At 42.0% G+C, this 17,428-nt stretch overlaps 1 protein-coding gene across 1 annotated transcript in view; it reads right to left on the reverse strand.

The window, feature by feature from the left end:
• polr3a (polymerase (RNA) III (DNA directed) polypeptide A) overlaps positions 1-17,428 on the reverse strand; it is a 38,211-nt gene that overhangs the window by 19,467 nt on the left and 1,316 nt on the right. Inside the window, exons 2-16 of the mRNA XM_055661625.1 lie at positions 17,242-17,379; positions 16,531-16,702; positions 15,528-15,682; positions 14,130-14,369; positions 12,875-13,037; positions 11,082-11,218; positions 10,543-10,646; positions 9,887-10,028; positions 9,398-9,538; positions 8,483-8,552; positions 7,173-7,300; positions 6,041-6,179; positions 4,678-4,842; positions 3,821-3,993; positions 590-701 (exon numbers count right to left, since the gene is read on the reverse strand). Of these exons, the coding sequence (XP_055517600.1) occupies positions 590-701; positions 3,821-3,993; positions 4,678-4,842; positions 6,041-6,179; positions 7,173-7,300; positions 8,483-8,552; positions 9,398-9,538; positions 9,887-10,028; positions 10,543-10,646; positions 11,082-11,218; positions 12,875-13,037; positions 14,130-14,369; positions 15,528-15,682; positions 16,531-16,702; positions 17,242-17,379 (2,179 nt within the window). The remainder of the gene's footprint in view (positions 1-589; positions 702-3,820; positions 3,994-4,677; positions 4,843-6,040; positions 6,180-7,172; positions 7,301-8,482; positions 8,553-9,397; positions 9,539-9,886; positions 10,029-10,542; positions 10,647-11,081; positions 11,219-12,874; positions 13,038-14,129; positions 14,370-15,527; positions 15,683-16,530; positions 16,703-17,241; positions 17,380-17,428) is intronic.

Genomic DNA, 17,428 nt, shown 5'->3' on the forward strand with positions numbered 1-17,428 from the left:
CATTGACTCAGGTGACATGCTGGATAAAACCTTCCTGTGAAATGGATTTCCACCCATGCGAAGATGTTGCCAGGACTCGAGGTTCTGAGCTGTAGAGGTTGAACAAGCTGGGATTCCTTGGACCACAGGAGGATGAGGGGTGATCTTATGGAGGTGCATAACATCAAGACAGGAATAGATTGGGTAGATGCCTAGAGTCTCTTGTCCAGAGTGTGGGAAATCAAGGACCAGAGGGCATAGGTTTAAGGGGGAAGGGGGAAAGATTTAATAGGGTAACCTTTTCACATAAAGGGTGGTGGGTGTATGGAACAAATTGCCAGAGATAGTTAAGCCAGGGTCTATCGCAATGGTTAAGAAACAATTAGGCAGGTACATGGATAGGACAGGTTTAGAGGGATATGGGCCAAATGCAGGCAGGTGGGGCTAGTGTAGATGGGGCATGTTGTTCGATGTGGGCAAGTTGGGCTGAAGGGCCCGTTTCCACACTGTAAGACTCCATGATGCACCTTTGCAATGTCATGCCTACATAAGACTATGATGCATCATGAATGTCCCTTGCAACTTGAAGAAGAGGACATTTCCCCCTTACCTTTTGAACCGCAGAGGGCCATGGTGAGTGGGCTGTTGCTTTTATCCAACTCCCTGAGGCAAGCACTACCGGCATGGTCTCGAATTACAGAGAGCTCCTTCAGAATCAAGGCCTGAACAAAGGAAAAAGATCAAATCTGTTCAGCTAAAATATATATGTTCCTTTGTTCATTATCAACCACATAAGTGAAGGCACTAAACAAGGAAAGATTCTCCTATTACAAGTATAATGATCTGAGGTACAACTTTTCATAGATTTTTATTATGGCATGGGAAATTTGGCACAACATGATGCAGCTGTACGTTGGCGAGATCACACTTGGAGAACTGTGTGCAGTTCTGGTCACCAAGCTATTGGAAGGACATCACTAAGTTGGAAAGGATGGAAAAGATATGATGTTACCTGAGCTTGGAATCAGAGTTGTAGGGAGAGGCTGGGTCGTCTGGGACTTTTTTTCCTTTGGAGAGTAGGAGGTTGATGGGTGAGGTGTACAAAATCATGATGGGGGTGGATAAAGTGAACACTCAGTCTTTTTCCCAGGGAGAAGATATCCAAAACTCATTATCATGTGTACCATGGTACAGTGAAAAGCTTTTGTTGTGTGCTCTGCAGTCAGCGGAAAGACAATACATGATTACAATCGAGCCACTTTCAGTGTATAGATACATAATAAGGGAATAAATTTTAGTGCAAGATAAAGCCAGCAAAGTCCGAACAAGGGTAGTCAGAGGGTCATCAATGAGGAAGATAGTAGTTCAGGACTGCTCTCTGGTTGTGGTAGGATGGTTCAGTTGCCTGATAACAGCTGGGAAGAAACTGTCCCTGAATCTGAAGGTGTGAGTTTTCACACTTCTGTACCTCTTGCCTGATGGGAGGGGACAAGAGGGAGTGGCCAGGATGCGACTCGTCCTTGATTATGCTGCCTCGGCAAGGCCAGCATAAACAAGCATAAAGGACATAGGCTTAAGGTAAGAAGGGAAAGAATGAAGAGGGACAGGTGCAACTTTCTCTCCGTATATCTGGGAAGAGCTGCCTGAGGAAACTGTAGAAGCAGACAGAATAACCACCTGCCAGAGATAGATGGAGGGATGGGCACAATTGCAGCATTTAAAAGGCATTTAACAGATATATATGGAAAGCAAGGATTAACAGGGATACGGGCAAAGGGGACGTGCCTGGCATAGACAAGGTGGGCCAAAGGGCCTGTCTTGTGCTGTGCAGCACTATGATCCCATTAGGTTTAGAACCAATTTCACAAAGCAGTTTCACCGAGAGAAATTCATAGCCTCCAGTAGGGATTTCTGAATAAAATGCCAGCCTCTGAAGTTGAGGTAACCAAACTATGAATCTTTGGAATGACAATATTGTGTTAACTTCAACTTATGCAGATCGGAGGGGTATGGTTTCAGCTGCCTTCATTGTTTATATTGAATACCAAATGGGCAACAGATAACAGTCAGTATCTATTTTGAGTACTGGAAATGATTAGCTATAGGACCATGAATTTCAATCTAATTAACTCAACATCAATAACACACAAATCAATAAGTATAAAACCTAAATCAATGTTTTAACAGTTCACGGCAACTTAATGAGTCTTGCTATTCCTTCTTAATTTCAATTTATAGACTAACTCTTAAAAACAAATCCTGAATGTTTATCGATAAACTGACATGAAGGTTTTGTTAAATAATTCTCATGCAAAAGTTTCAGGAGTTTTGATAACAAGGATCTCTGGATAAAAGGCAATTTTAGATCCAGCATTATTTAATGAGAAAAGGCTAATTAATGATCGGGTAGTTAAAGGACCTTCAGGAAACAGTGTTAATTATATGAAAAGGTTTCACATATAATCTTTTTAAAAATGTTTTAGTTCAAACTTAACTTTGAATGAAGTGGACGATAGATTAGGAAACTACATTAACTGAAAGTAAACAAGCAGTGAGAGGCTATACTGAGGCGATATTGGTAAAGCTAGAAATAACAAGGGTGTAAGCATTCTAATGAGATTGTACTCCAGACCCCTCCATAACAAGCGGGATATAATGGAACAGATATGTAGACAGATTACCAAAAGATGCCAAAACAACAGGGTACAACAATCAATTAGGAAGATAAACAGCAATGTTTTTACAAAACGCTTCTAATACAAGTTTTCTCTAAATATTTAAGGAGCTGGTGAGATCGCTCCAAGCATGTCTGGTGACTCTACCCAAGAAAGGAAACAATTGCCATACTCTCGACTTTAGAAGAATGTGTAACGATTTCATAGAAACATACAAAATTCCTATGGGGTTCGACAGGGTAAATGCAGAGTTGATATTTCCTTTCGCAAATCACAAACTAAGAGTCTGCTCCTTCTGGAGTGAGATAAGAAATTTGTGAATCTGTATAATTCTCTACCCGATTGTTGGGAAAGACTGGGCTAGATAGACTTGGATATTAAGAGATTCAATGAATACTAGGTTAGTGTAAGTAAGTAGAATTGTGATAAAAGATCACTCGGAGCTTATTGAAAACAAACTTAAATAAGGAAAATTCAAGGGACAAGAGGTGAAATAGTGCATTCGTATTTCAATTTATTTTGCTTTTATAACTTTACACTACTGTCAGTTTTGTGATGAAATGAAGCCAGCCATCTTAACAACTGAATATTCACTCGAGAGATTTCAGCTAAAAAGATACATGTTGGGGAAAAACAGCATGTAAATTACTTTAGAGACCAATTTCTGGAAGACATACTTCTTCATTAAACATCACTCATATTCTGTTTTATAATGTAGGCTTCAATTCATTTGGTCTCTCATAGGAATCACCATCTTATTGTTAAAAGGAATGAAATGAATAACCAGAGAAAAGTGTGGAAAGTTTTTTTTTTAATAGCCCTGTCCCACGGTACGAGTTCATTCCAAGAGCTCTCCAGAGTTAAAAAAAAGTGGTAAGCACGGAGAATGAACGTAGCAGGTACGTCAGAGCTCGGGGACGTCTCTTAGCGGCTCGTAACGCTAACGGCAGGGACTCGGGAAGACTTGCTAACGGCAGGTAAGCACGGGAAGACTCGGGAAGATTTTGCAACATGTTGAAAAATGTCCACGAGAGCCCCGAGTACCGACGAGTGGCCATTACCATAAATATCCGCGTTCGAATCAGGGCAAACTCGGGAGAGCTCTTGGAATGAACTTGTACCGTAGGACAGGGGTTTAACTTTGCAAGTTTTCAGTATCTCCTTACTTCCAATGTTTCTTCTGCTGTACATCCAGGCTGCTGTTGAAGTTTGCCTGTATTGAGGGCTTGAATGAATTCATCACATTTCATGTAGCCAGCATCAAGTAGCTCCTGCTTGGCTTTCAGTAGTCCCCGCCCTGGTGTAACATCGCCAATACCAATGGAAAATCCCCGATTGGCTATGTTTTAAATAAACAAACATATGAAAGGAAAATTAGGCATTTAGTCATCCAACATTAGAAACATAGAAACATAGAAATTAGGTGCAGGAGTAGGCCATTCAGCCCTTCGAGCCTGCACCGCCATTCAATATGATCACGGCTGATCATCCAACTCAGTATCCCGTACCTGCCATCTCTCCATACCCCCTGATCCCCTTAGCCACAAGGGCCACATCTAACTCCCTCTTAAATATAGCCAATGAACTGGCCTCAACTACCCTCTGTGGCAGAGAGTTCCAGAGATTCACCACTCTCTGCGTGAAAAAAGTTCTTCTCATCTCGGTTTTAAAGGATTTTCCCCTTGATCCTTAAGCTGTGACCCCTTGTCCTGGACTTCCCTAACATCGGGAACAATCTTCCTGCATCTAGCCTGTCCAACCCCTTAAGAATTTTGTACGTTTCTATAAGTTCTATAACATTGGAACAGGTCCTTCGACCCACTTGCCCATGTCGATGAAGACTTCCCATCCACACTAGTCCTGACCCGAAACGTCACCTCTCCATTTTCTCCAGAAATGCTGCCTGACCCACTGAGTTATTCCAGCATTTTGTGTCTATCTTTTGTGAATTGTATTGCTGGCAATTAGAATGTTAAAATAATCAATTGTATAATTTCATCATGTATTCAGATAAGTTACTCACAAAGGTAGACGGGAGCCAGGCGAGCAAGACGAGACATTGCATCTGCAGCTGCCATCTGTCCCCAGTCTCTCAGTAAGATGTAGAAGATATTGTTCTTGGATCCTGAGCCCAGAGTTCCTTTATCCAGGCTCCCAGCCAGCAGCTCACTGTTCTGGATGACGACAACTGCAAAATGACAACATTTGCACTCATGAAGTGAGGTAAAACGTCGTTGCGTTTGGATAGAAGGACTGGTAACTACAGAAGACCTAATGTTGTACATGCCGTTATATAACTAACTAGTCAGGGGCCCTTCTGAACAAGGATCAAGAGTCACGTCAAGTGTATAAATGTGCCAAAAACACAACTATGAACTTCTTACTTGCATCAATTCATATCTTCATAAGTGATAGGAGCAGAATTAGGCCATTCAACCCATCTACTCCAACATTCAATCAAGGCTGATCTATCCTTCCCTCTCAACCCCATTCTCCTGCCTTCTCCCCATAACCCCTAACACCCGTACTAATCAAGAATCTATCTATCTCTGCCTTAAAAACATCCATTGACTTGGCCTCCACAGCCTTTTGCTGCAATGAATTCCAGATTCACCACCCTATGAATAAAGAAATTTAAAATTGGTTCCATATCAAATATAAAGGAAATATTAGCAAAAAGATTAAAAGGGTGCATGAATATTGCAACTAATTAATTCTATTTGAATTTTCCATGGACTAGTCCTGTATTGTATGCCCTGTATCGTAGAGTCTACTCTGATACCAACAGACACAATGAGATACCAGACAGGAGTGATATATATATATATATATGCCTGTGTTCCACTGAATTCAAAATTCAATTATACAATGAATGCTGTACAAAATCACATTGAAATGTCAAGCTATGCAGATAGCCAAAACTACAAGTTTAATTTGAAGCCAGCCTGATTGACACCAAATCTGCGCCAAATTTGAACCCATTGGTAACAAAAGTACCTCCCATAAAACCAATCATTTTTGAGACTATAATATAGTTTAGTTTACTTTAGAGATACAGCGCGGTAACTGGCCCTTCGGCCCATTGGGTCCGCGCCGACCAGCGACCCCCACACATTAACACCATCCTACACCCACTAGGGACATTTTTTTACATTTACCAAACCAATTAACCTACAAACCTGTACGTCTTTCGAATGAGGGTGGAAACCGAAGATCTCGGAAAAAACCCACGCTGGTCACGGGGAGAACGTACAAACTCCGTCCAGATAGCACCCGTAGTCAGGATCGAACCCGGGTCTGGCGCTGCATTCGCTATCACTGCGCCACCGTGTGAGATTGAATTTGTTTCAATCTTGCCATTCCGATCTGATGATTTGATGACTTACAGGAGTCATTGAAGCAGAGGTCTTCGCCTTTTCCACAGTACTGCTTCCCCTTGGTGCGCAGGTTGGCATTAATAGGACAGTCTTTGTTTGGTTTGAGAATGAGACTAAAAATCTGCTTCCCTGTCCACAGTGTGACGGGCTGTGAAGGAGACAGTCTGATATTATCACTCACGTTAGCACACACACCAAGCCCAGCTCTCGACTGCCAGGACGGATTTACAAATTAACATTTAATTCTTTATCACCGCAGTCATAAAACAATCATAACAGAATCAAATTTGTGCAATGCACCTGAATTAATTCATTCGTGGGATGACTGGCATGCAGTATGTATTTGGCTATATAGTATAATACCTATAACAAAAAGTCTGTGGAATTCTCTGCCTCAGAGGGCGGTGGAGGCAGGCTCTCTGGATGGTTTCAAGAGAGAGCTAGATAGTGCTCTTAAAAATAGCGGATATGGGGAGAAGGCAGGAACGGGGTACTGATTGGGGATGATCAGCCACGATCGTATTGAATGGCGGTGCTGGCTCGAAGGTCCGAATGGCCTACTCCTGCACCTATTGTCTATAGTCTATATCTGTTTGCCCATACTACAATATATAATCTAAGAATGTAACTGTAAATACTAACTGTGCTGTAAAAATTTAGGCCACTTAATGTGTTTAACAGTTTAAATGAGGCAATGAAAACTGTCTGGTTGCTTTTATCTACCTACCTGAGAATCCCATACACTTATAACATGTTCTTCGAAAACAACACATTTTCTATGGAGTCGGGGTACAGTTGGATTTTAACTCGTCCAACTGCATTTCTCCAAGTGTAAAGTGGGAAGCTGGAAGGCATTGCCTGCTGATGTGGAGACAGGTTCTGTGTCCTTGTCAAGAGGGAATTGGATAAATATATGAAGAAAGATTGGCCAGGCTACAGGGAAGACGCTGAGTGTGGACATGATCAGTGTGGCCTTCATCTATGCTGCAACTGTTCTGTGATTGTGCCCAATACAAAATAACCCTAATATGTAGTCGTTGAACCATCTTAAGAACTAACACACAAAGGACAACCCTATTCAAGCGCCCAGCTTATTTTCTGCATCCCAAGATGAATCAGTTCAGTATCTTGAATGTGGTACCTTCACGATTGCAGGATGTGGAAGACTAATTTTGATTCGTTCATCTTTCCCTGCGAGAATGGAGGCAACAATCTGACATGTCTTTGCTCTGTCAAAGAAAGTGTCCTTCATCGTAAGTAGATAGGCACCTACACAGACAAGGAGGAAATTGGTTCTTTAAAAGGGCATCTTCATAGCTGCTAAGTACCGAGCCATTTAATGACACCGTTGGCTACACTACAGTGAATATCGGCAGTATTTCCAAATTTAGTTTAGTTTAAAGATAAAACGTGGAAACAGGACCTTCGGCCCACTGAGTCCATGCCGACCAACGATCACTCCTACCTACACACGAGGTCCAATTAACCTACAAACCTCTTTCGAATGTGGGAGGAAACCGGAGCACCCAGAGAAAACCCACAGTGAGAACGTGCAAACTCCATACAGACAGCACCCGTAGTCAGGATCGAACCTGGGGTCTCTGGTGCTGTAAGGCAGCAATTACAAGCCTGCACACACTGGCACCCTATTGAATAGAGATATTTTTTTCCAAACATCAAATCCTTGAATTGAATTATCCATTATTAGAATAGCATGGATTTCCAATTCCCAGAAACATTAGGTTGGGGAGGGAGAAAAATGCAGTCTTCTGCTAGTCTTAATGTGCTCTACAGTTAAGGCTAGACTCAAAATGTCAACCAAGTACTGGAAATCAGAAATTACTTTGGAAAAGATTGTTACCATTGTTTCAGATCACTGCCATGCTTGATTCAAGATCAACTTGAAATTGATAATGGAAACCATGTTAGATTAATTTCTGCATTTGTTCACAAAAGGAAAAGTGCACCATGTTTGAACATTTTCTAGTCATCTCTACCGAAACAAAGACAGACTGAGAAACTGACTTTGTTACCATTCAATAACTTTGGTGTTCTTTCTCTTCCGAATCAGATAACAATGAAAATATTAAAAATAACAACCCAACACAGAAAATTTGATAATTAAGGATTAAATTGTTAAGAATTAACCATTTAAAAAAAGATATAATTAATATGCTAATAGAATTTTTTTTTAAATATAACACAAATTTGATTACTATGGATCATAGCAAATTGCATTATACGACCACTCAAAAATAAATAAAGTTGTAACTCTACTCAAAAGGAGTTTAAACAAACAAAAAAATAAAATATATACAGCTGTCCTGAGTTAACCTCTGGTAAATATGCAGAGAACATAAATCCTGAAACCAAATCTTCGAGTGTAGTATTTCCATTGGTCTGAGATCTCAGTCTCAGACTTTAACACAAAAACGCTCAACTTTACTTCACCTGTTAAAAAGTCTTGGATCGCTGCAATTAGTGGCTCGCCATTTCTCGGAGTTACCAAGTTTGCTTTTGTCTAAAGAGAAAAGAAATTCACTGATGAACTATGCACCAGAACATCTTGACTGGTTCAGAGATTGACACATAGTGAGCAAAATTAATCGATAAATATTACAACTCAATAAAGTTATGGTTAACAATGCAGTAACTAATCTAAGAGATGTAAAGTAAAATAACAAAGGTTAGAAAGTTTCAACTCTTGCTTCAGTTACAATGACAGGTGAAAGCCACTTTAATGACTGGAGTTTCCCACCTTGCTAGCTTCAGCCAGGTATGTTATTCTTAATTGGCGTAAAAAACAGGGTACAGAAAAGACCCCTTTTATTAAGACACTTCCTTTCACAGAGAGTTAGATAATTCAATCTTGATGCAAGTGCACTTGTAGCATATCCCAGATCACTGCCCAATCATGCATTCTAAATTACTAATCCCAACCATTTTTATTATTCCAATTGCCGAGATACGGCTATATTCTAAATTTAAACATGCCGACCATTCCCAATCCATGACAATGGTTGGGTACAGCATCTGTAGAAGTTGAAGAAAATATTTCACTTTCTCTCATCGCTATTTATTTACCCATTTATGGGGTTGCATGGAGAACATGTCGCCCGTATGGCCGTGAGTAGTCGCCCAAAGAGTCATACCTTTTTCTGGTCTCCGCTGGATTTTCAACATGTTGAAAATTTTCGGCGACCTGCCGCCAGTACGACGGGTGCCGGCAAGTCGCTGAAAAAAGTCGGGTAAGTGGGACAGGCCCTTTTACAACTCCCCATGTTAAATTGAAATCAGGAGTAATACATGTCAAATTCCTAAAGCACTGTCAGAAAAGAGTAAAAATGGCAATTAAATCACACCTACCCCCATAAGGATAAGTGCTTCCGCCTTCGCCTCCTCAGTTTGAGGAAGGTGGAGGTTCATTTCATCCCCATCAAAGTCTGCATTATATGGTGTGCAAACGCATTCATTGAACCTGAATGTACGGTGTGGTTTTACCACGGCCTGAGATTGACAACAGAATAAGTAAAAAATAAAAAGGCTAAATTAATTGCTGTTACACATCTTTTATCTTGTCAGCCTCTACATTTATCATTTCTTGCTACAGATTAGCCTTGCCTTTTCTCTTACATTTTTCACGTCTTGAAGATATGTCAAAACAATCAATAGCACAACATGCTAGCGTGGTTTTAAATTACACATTTATCTAATTATTTTTCCAGTATCATATTCAATTAGCTGATGTGAAAGCTTTATTCATCTTACATAGTACAATTATACACCCATAATTGGACAACCCAGAATATGAATAATCCACTCTTCACAGCAGTTCATGTTTTACAAAATGCTTACTATGTGGGCCATGATGCTCAATTTATGCAGCGATGGCTGCCTATTGAACAGCACTATATCTCCATCAATTAGATGTCTTTCCACGATGTCACCATATTTCAGTTCCTGTGCCATCTTCTCCCTGTTTCCATATCTTAGGAACCTGTTTACAAGAAGACAAAATAAGACAAAGTGCAGTTCCTTCCGACACATTGTCTGCTCCACAGCAAAATATCCTCAAGGTATGCCTGCTTTGAAGTTCTCCTCTCTGTGATGAGAGTTTTACAACATCCTCTCTCGGCTCCCTCTGTGATTCCTCCGGCTCTCTGATTCATTTATTTCATTCATTTGTTCTATATCTCTCTATATCACCGTCTATATCTGCCTCTTCCCTTTCCCCTGACTCTCAGTTTGAAGATGGGTCTCAACCCTATTCCTTTTCTCCAGAGATGCCGCCTGACCCGCTGAATGTTACTCCAGCTTTTTGTAATGAAATTACAACAGCGCCGGAGAACCGGGTTCGATCCTGACTACGGGAGCGGTGCGGAGTTTGTATAACCATCAACATGAATGATTTACTGCACCTAAAATAAATTAACAATATTTCAAATTGCATTGGAAATAGTAAACAAAAAAAAATCCTTCCTCTATACATAAAACTAAAAGTAAGTTTTTACCTTTTCAGATTAGTGTGCCGCTGCTGAATGAAGTTAGCCCCTGGATGGACTTCAGGTCCGCTGCACACAAGTTTTCGCAATAGTTCCAGATTGGCCTTTGTCACCTGCAGTAAAAATAACCATGTTTATGTGTAGTACCAGGTACTTTAGTGGGATAGTCGGCCACTAAACCCTCCCCCACCTGGGTTTGCCAGGTGAGGAGGGGGCTGTGGACCCCTAGCAGGACCAAAAACAAGACCTGTCAAAGGGCGGATGGGCTCCTAACGAGCCAACGGCCGTCCACACTTCAGTAGAAGTTGCGATCACTGTTGTACACGGCATTGTAAGGAATGACGATACAGCAAACACACGCAACAAAACCCTATACTTCCAGCGGCGGAAGTCCGCAGGAACTGGAGGACAGAGATGTGTGGTGCGTCCGTCACCGTTCCTGTCGGAAACCAGCACCACTGCATCGCTAATGTTTTCAACGATGATGAATGAATGAACAGGTACTTCCCATATCAAGTAAAGAAGTGTGCCTTAAAAGGAGAACTCACCCTTTCGGGGTAGGTCAGGATCTTGGCCACATGCACTGGGACTGCTACTTCATCTATTCGCAGATTGGGATCAGGAGAAATCACAGTTCTGCTGGAGAAATCCACGCGTTTCCCAGACAGATTCCCTCGAAATCGACCTAAAGAATTTTTCGAATGGAGAATTAGTTTCACTATGTCAAATACTGTAACCCAGGTTATAAATGCCCGTCTCCAGTAAAGCCCGTATGTAGTAGTAGTGGTTGGGGTGTTGATGGGATCGACATGCCAGCTACAGTGAGGCTGCATCTTCTGCTGGGTGGCACCTCTGTAAGTGGCCACATTTCCCACCTGTTAATGGTATAGGTTACGAACAGCACACAGGTACAATGCCCTACACTGAGAAGGACCTGTGCATACATTGTTGTTTTGGAGCAGCCTCTGCAGTTACATTTTGTGCTCTAAGAAGGGGATTCAGACAGAATTAAATGTAATGATGATGTGGAGATGGTGTCACAGGAGCTGAGGATTCTGAGCGAAAAGAAAAATGATCTTTTCTTTCCCCAATTCATGTGTTGAGGGAAAATAAAACCATTCTGCTTTATGCTTTCCCAATGTACTGGACATGTTCATGATTTCAATCATTCCCAAGAGATCAACATCCTGAATTAACTGTGTAGGAAGGAACTGCAGATATTGGTTTACCCTGATGATACAACACAAAATGCTGGTAGATACAAATGCTGGAGAAACCCAGCAGGTGAGGCAGCATCTATGGAGTGAAGGAATAGGCGACGTATCAGGTCGAGACCCTTCCTCAGACTGATGTGGGGGAGGGGGGATAATTTCACACGACAGGATTAGGTGGGCAACAGATACCAGAGTTTTGTCATTGGGCTGCAGTAGTCGTGTTGCTTGGGTTTCTTGTTTTTACTTTCTCCCAGTGGGAAGACGATGCCATCCATTGGCGACACAAGAAACTGCAGCTCTTGAGGGGAAATACACAAGCACTGGTGGAACTCAGCAGCATCCGTGGAGCTAAACAGAGCGACGATGTTTCAGGTCAAGACCCTTCTTCAGACCGATCATAGTAGGAACCCACCCCCCCCCTCCACCTGTATCCACCTATCACATGCCAGACTTTGTCCCAACCCCAGCTCTCTTGCCCCTGAAGAAGAAATCTGAAGAAAGATCCTGACCTGAAGTATCAAGTCAAGTCAAGTTTATTCGTCACATACACGTACGAGATGTGCAGTGAAATGAAAAGTGGCAATGTTCGTGGACTTTGTGCAAAAAGACAACAAACAAACAACCAAACAAACTATCTGGGTTTCGGCCTGAAACGTTGCCTATTTCCTTCGCTCCATAAATGCTGCTGCACCCGCTGAGTTTCTCCAGCATTTTTGTCTACCTGAAATGTCACTTGTCTATTTCCATCCACATATGAGGAAAGCGAGCCATGATGGTTGGCATATACTGTACATGTTAGGCTGAAGGGCCTGCTCCTGCACTGTACTGTTCCATGCTCTACATTAATCGGGGGGGTGGGGGGGGGTCAAGGAAAGAGCGTTCACATCGCGGCCCAGTTTTCACCAATCTTTCCACCACCACACACGCACAAGACAGCCACCATTGTATGCAGATGCCGAGAAGTGTCTTCAACTCTGGCTGAACTAATCTTGTATGTGGACTCGATAATAATAAGATTAATAGGGGAAGAGTTACAATGACGATTCTTTGACCCGATTGTTGCTAGCATTTTCTGTGCGCATTTAACCAGAAAGATGTTCAGTGCAATTAAAACAAAAACAACTTACCCTGTTTTCCTTTCAGTCTCTGTACAAATCCCCTGGTCCATTTCTTCGGTGCCATGTTGAGAGGAATGCCAGAGAGCTCACTATTGATATACAGTGCACACTGTAATTGTAAGAAGTCCCAGTCTTCCATGATCATTTGTGTCTTCGCTCCAGACATGCGATGCTGAAGAAACAAGAGACCATTATCCAAATCTGTGCCTTGAAAGTAGAATCTACTCACGTTACAAATACAAAGTTTTAAATAGTCAACACTAATTTCTCTTTCATCCCCACATTCCCATGATCACGTTTTTGATCCAAGTGCTTTCTATTCAATTCTACTGTAGACAAAAAGACCTAGGTGCAAATAAAATCACCAGTCCAATCAACATTACATTATCTGTGTCCTGCTGATTATTTCCCCTTGTTGTAACTCACACATATTTAGCTCAAAGTGTGTTCTCACCTGCTTCCTGATATTAACCACAACATTCTCCGCAGTACATGTTTCCATAATCGCTTTCTTCCATCTTTAAAACCAGCACTTGCCACTTCCACCACCTTACCCCAAATAAGGTAGGGACCCTTTGACACCCTCCCCTCAACTAACAATGAACCATTCTTCAGTTCCTTAATCATCGTCTGCTTTAATTTGTTGTTTTCACACCTTACCCTTCCATATATAGCTAGTTATATAATGGATAGGGGTGATAGGCGACGTTTCAGGTTGGGAACCTTCTTCAAATGACCTGTACCTTCCCCTTTGCTCTTTGTATTGTACTCGAGTTTGAACTGATTGTACCTATGTGTGGTACATATGATCTGTTTGGACAGCATGTAAAACAAGGCTGTTCACTGTACCTCGGTACGTGACAATAAGCAATCTAAAGTTAAGATTTTGCTGCTTATTGCTAAGACCCAGAGCTGTACTGATTACTGAGGTTGAAGCACTGGTGAATAGACGTTAGTTTTACACTGCTGAAGATGGAATATATAATTTCAAAAGTGATAGGAGCAGAATTAGGCCATTCGGCCCATCAAGTCTACCCCGCCATTCAATCATGGCTGATCTACCTTCCCCTTCTAACCCCATCCCCATAACCCTCGACACCCGTACTAATCCAGAATCTATCTATCTCTGCCTTAAATATATCCATTGACTTGGCCTCCACAGACTTCTGTGGCAAAGAATTCCACAGATTCACCACCCTCTGAATCATTCGTTATTTAATTACACTCATTGTTTCTAACTCAAGTTAAAGAAACGTAACCAAACCTTTTTAATTACGTCGTTTAAGAAGATGATTTCCGTCAGTTTCATGGTGAGGTCGTCTTCGTTTGTGCCTGATTTCAAGTCGCTGACTACTGAGGGGCGAATGCACAGTGGTGGGACTAATAACCGAGTGAGCACCAGATCTGCAGGCTTCCCTGCCTCCAGGTTCATGAGAAGCAGTGGGACATCTTCAGAGGGAATTCTTTTGAATATATTTAACACCACAAGGGGGTTGAGATTCTCCTGCAAGATAAAGTTGTAAAGACACATTTTTGTTAGATTGCAGTGCATATAATCAATGCTGCCATTTTCGCCACCTCCAACATGACCCCACCACTCGCCACGTCATCCCATCTCCCTCCCTGTCTGCTTTCCGCAAAGACTGCTCCCTCCGTAATTCCCTGGTCAATTCTTCCCTTCCCACCCGTACCACCCCCTCCCCCGGGTACTTTCCCTTGCAGCCGCAAGAGATGCTACACTTGTCGCTTTATCTCCCCCCTCGACTCCATTCAAGGACCCAAGCAGTCGTTCCAGGTGCGGCAGAGGTTCACCTGCACCTCCTCCAACCTCATCTATTGCATCCGCTGCTCTAGATGTCAACTGCTCTACATCGGTGAGACCAAGCGTAGGCTTGGCAATCGTTTCGCCGAACATGATAAAGATACATGATAATGATAAAAGTAAAGATTTAGGCGTGGTGCAGCGGCGCAGTTTTAGAGTCGCCGCCTCACAGCGCCGGGTTCGATCCCGACTACGGAGTTTTACGTTCTCATGGTGACCTGCGTGGATTTTCTCCCGATGCTCCGGTTTACACCCACGCTCCAATGATGTACAGGTTTGAAGGATAATTGGCTTTGGTAAAAATTGTAAATTGTCCCTAGTGTGTAGAATAGTGTTTGTGTACGGGGATCGCTGGTCGGCGCGGACTTGGTGGAACGAAGCGCCTGTTTCTGCACTGCATCTCTGAACTAAACTAAAATATTAAAGCAATCACATCGGTAAGCAAAGGTAGACAAAAAATGCTGGAGGAACTCAGCGGGTGAGGCAGCATCTATGTAGAGAAGGAATAGCCGACGTTTCGGGTCTCACCCGCTGAGTTCCTCCAGCATTATTTGTCTACCTTCGATTTTTCCAGCATCTGCAGTTCCTTCTTAAACATCGGTAAGCAACTTTGCAGTAAATACCCAACGTTACTTACAAATAATCAAAATGACTGATGCCTAATGCATTAATAAGATGGATATGTGGTTTAACCTTATTCTAATGTTCTATTTATTAAGAAGCAGTTTTAGAGATTGAGCCACCATATTTCTAAAATTATTTGATAAAGCAATCATTCAGTCAATGGAATTAATGTAATTCTGCGTCCAATAATGTCCAATAATGTTCAACATTACTAACCTGTGCTCTGCCTAGCAAAGCCTCCATCTCTTTGTTATGTTCAATGGCTATATCGAAGGACTGGAGGAAATCGGACACCACAGGATCCATTACTTTCTTATTGGTCTTGTACTTTTCATGAATAATTTTCAGCAAACCACATTTTTTCACAGGACCTATTTAAAACAAAGCATCGGCACTTAACTTGACGAAAGCTAACTACACTGAAGTAATTAAAAAAGTGATTATTCATTATATGATACAAATATAATTAAAAAGATTGTACAATGCTTTCATCGTACTTCAGATGTCCCCCCAAGATGGCTAGCTTACTTTCATTTTTCATCTTTTCGCCCCTTATTGCTTTTTTAGTTGTTTTTTAAATCCTTTGCAGTCCTCTGCCATAGTATATGCCTTCTCTGCCATAGTATATACCTTCTCTGCCATATAATCTTTGCCATAGTATATGTCTTCTCTGTTGCTTCTGTGCTGTTTTTGAATAGTGTCATTTAGAGGTACAGCATGCAAACAGGCCCTTCGGCCCACCAAGTCCACGCTGATCATCAATCACACATACACACAAGGTCTTTGTTATTCCACTTTCGCATCCACTCCCTACACGCTGGGGCCAATTTACAGAGGCCATTTAACCGATAAAACCACACATCCTTGGAATGTGGGAAGAAACTGAATCCATGCAGTCAGGGCTGTCTTAACAGCATTCTAGGCCCCCAGGGGCCCCTGCACTTCCAGTTTATTTGTGCCGAATCAAATATGCCCCTGCACTTGTTCTACAATAACATTCTACAATACATAGATGAGCGTGGGGCCCCGGGCAACCGCCCAGCATGCACCTGCATTAAGACGGCCCTGCATGCGGTCACATGGAGAACATGCAAACTCCACACAGACAACACCTGAGGTCAGGATCAAACCCACGTCTCAGGTGCTGTGAGACAGCAGCAACCAGCTGTGTCACTGTGCTGTCTGTTACTAGGTATATTTTTTCATAATCAGCTTTTACCATTAAACGCTCCACAAAATAGACATATAGTCTTCTTTCTACATTTTTCAGAGATTTTCTTTTTCAGGCCCCTTTTCTGAAGATAGGTTAAGCCAGGCTTTTTCAAAGCATCCAGAAACAGTTTCCGTTCCTCTGCAGACAGCATGACACGGGAACATATTTTGCAGATCATCTGGGAAAACAGACAGAAACGTTGAAGAAGTCCATGAACATTCCAATAAAATCTTTAAGATGAATATTACTTTCAAATTTAAATAATAATACTTAAAAAAACGTTTTTTTCCTCTTGCTTATTATATTGTTTACAGTGTACTATGTTTACATATTGTGTCGTGCTGCTGCTAATTAAGAATGTCATTGTTCTATCTGGGACACATGACAATAAAACACTCTTGGCATTCGGTACACTTGCATATCAGTCGCCATAATGCAGTGAAATGTAGACACAAGGAAGTCTGAAGTCACTCAGCAGGTCAGGCAGCACCTTTGGAAGATATGGAGAGGTGGCGTTTTGGGTCGGGACACTTCTTCAAACAGTGAAATCTGTATCATTCCATAAACCATTTGCAAGAGATAGGGTGGGAGGAGATGTCATCCAAACCACTGTGGGAGTCGGTGGGTTTGTAGTAGATGCCATTTGATAGTCTGTCCCTCCACAGATGCTGCCTGACTCACTCTGCAGTTGCTTGTGCCTGTGTTATTGATTCTTACCTGTAAGATTCCAATAATGGCTTTGAAATAACCAACATGGAAGCAGGGAAGTTCCAAGTCAATGTAACCGTAGTGTCCGATGCAATCAGCCAGATTCTTCCCACACGTTTCACACGGCCGGTCTTTCTCACTGGTACCCTATCGATGTACAGGAATACAATCAATACACACACAATCTGTGGAATTC

Source organism: Leucoraja erinacea, chromosome 34 (assembly GCF_028641065.1).
Source record: "Leucoraja erinacea ecotype New England chromosome 34, Leri_hhj_1, whole genome shotgun sequence".
NCBI lineage: Eukaryota > Metazoa > Chordata > Chondrichthyes > Rajiformes > Rajidae > Leucoraja > Leucoraja erinaceus.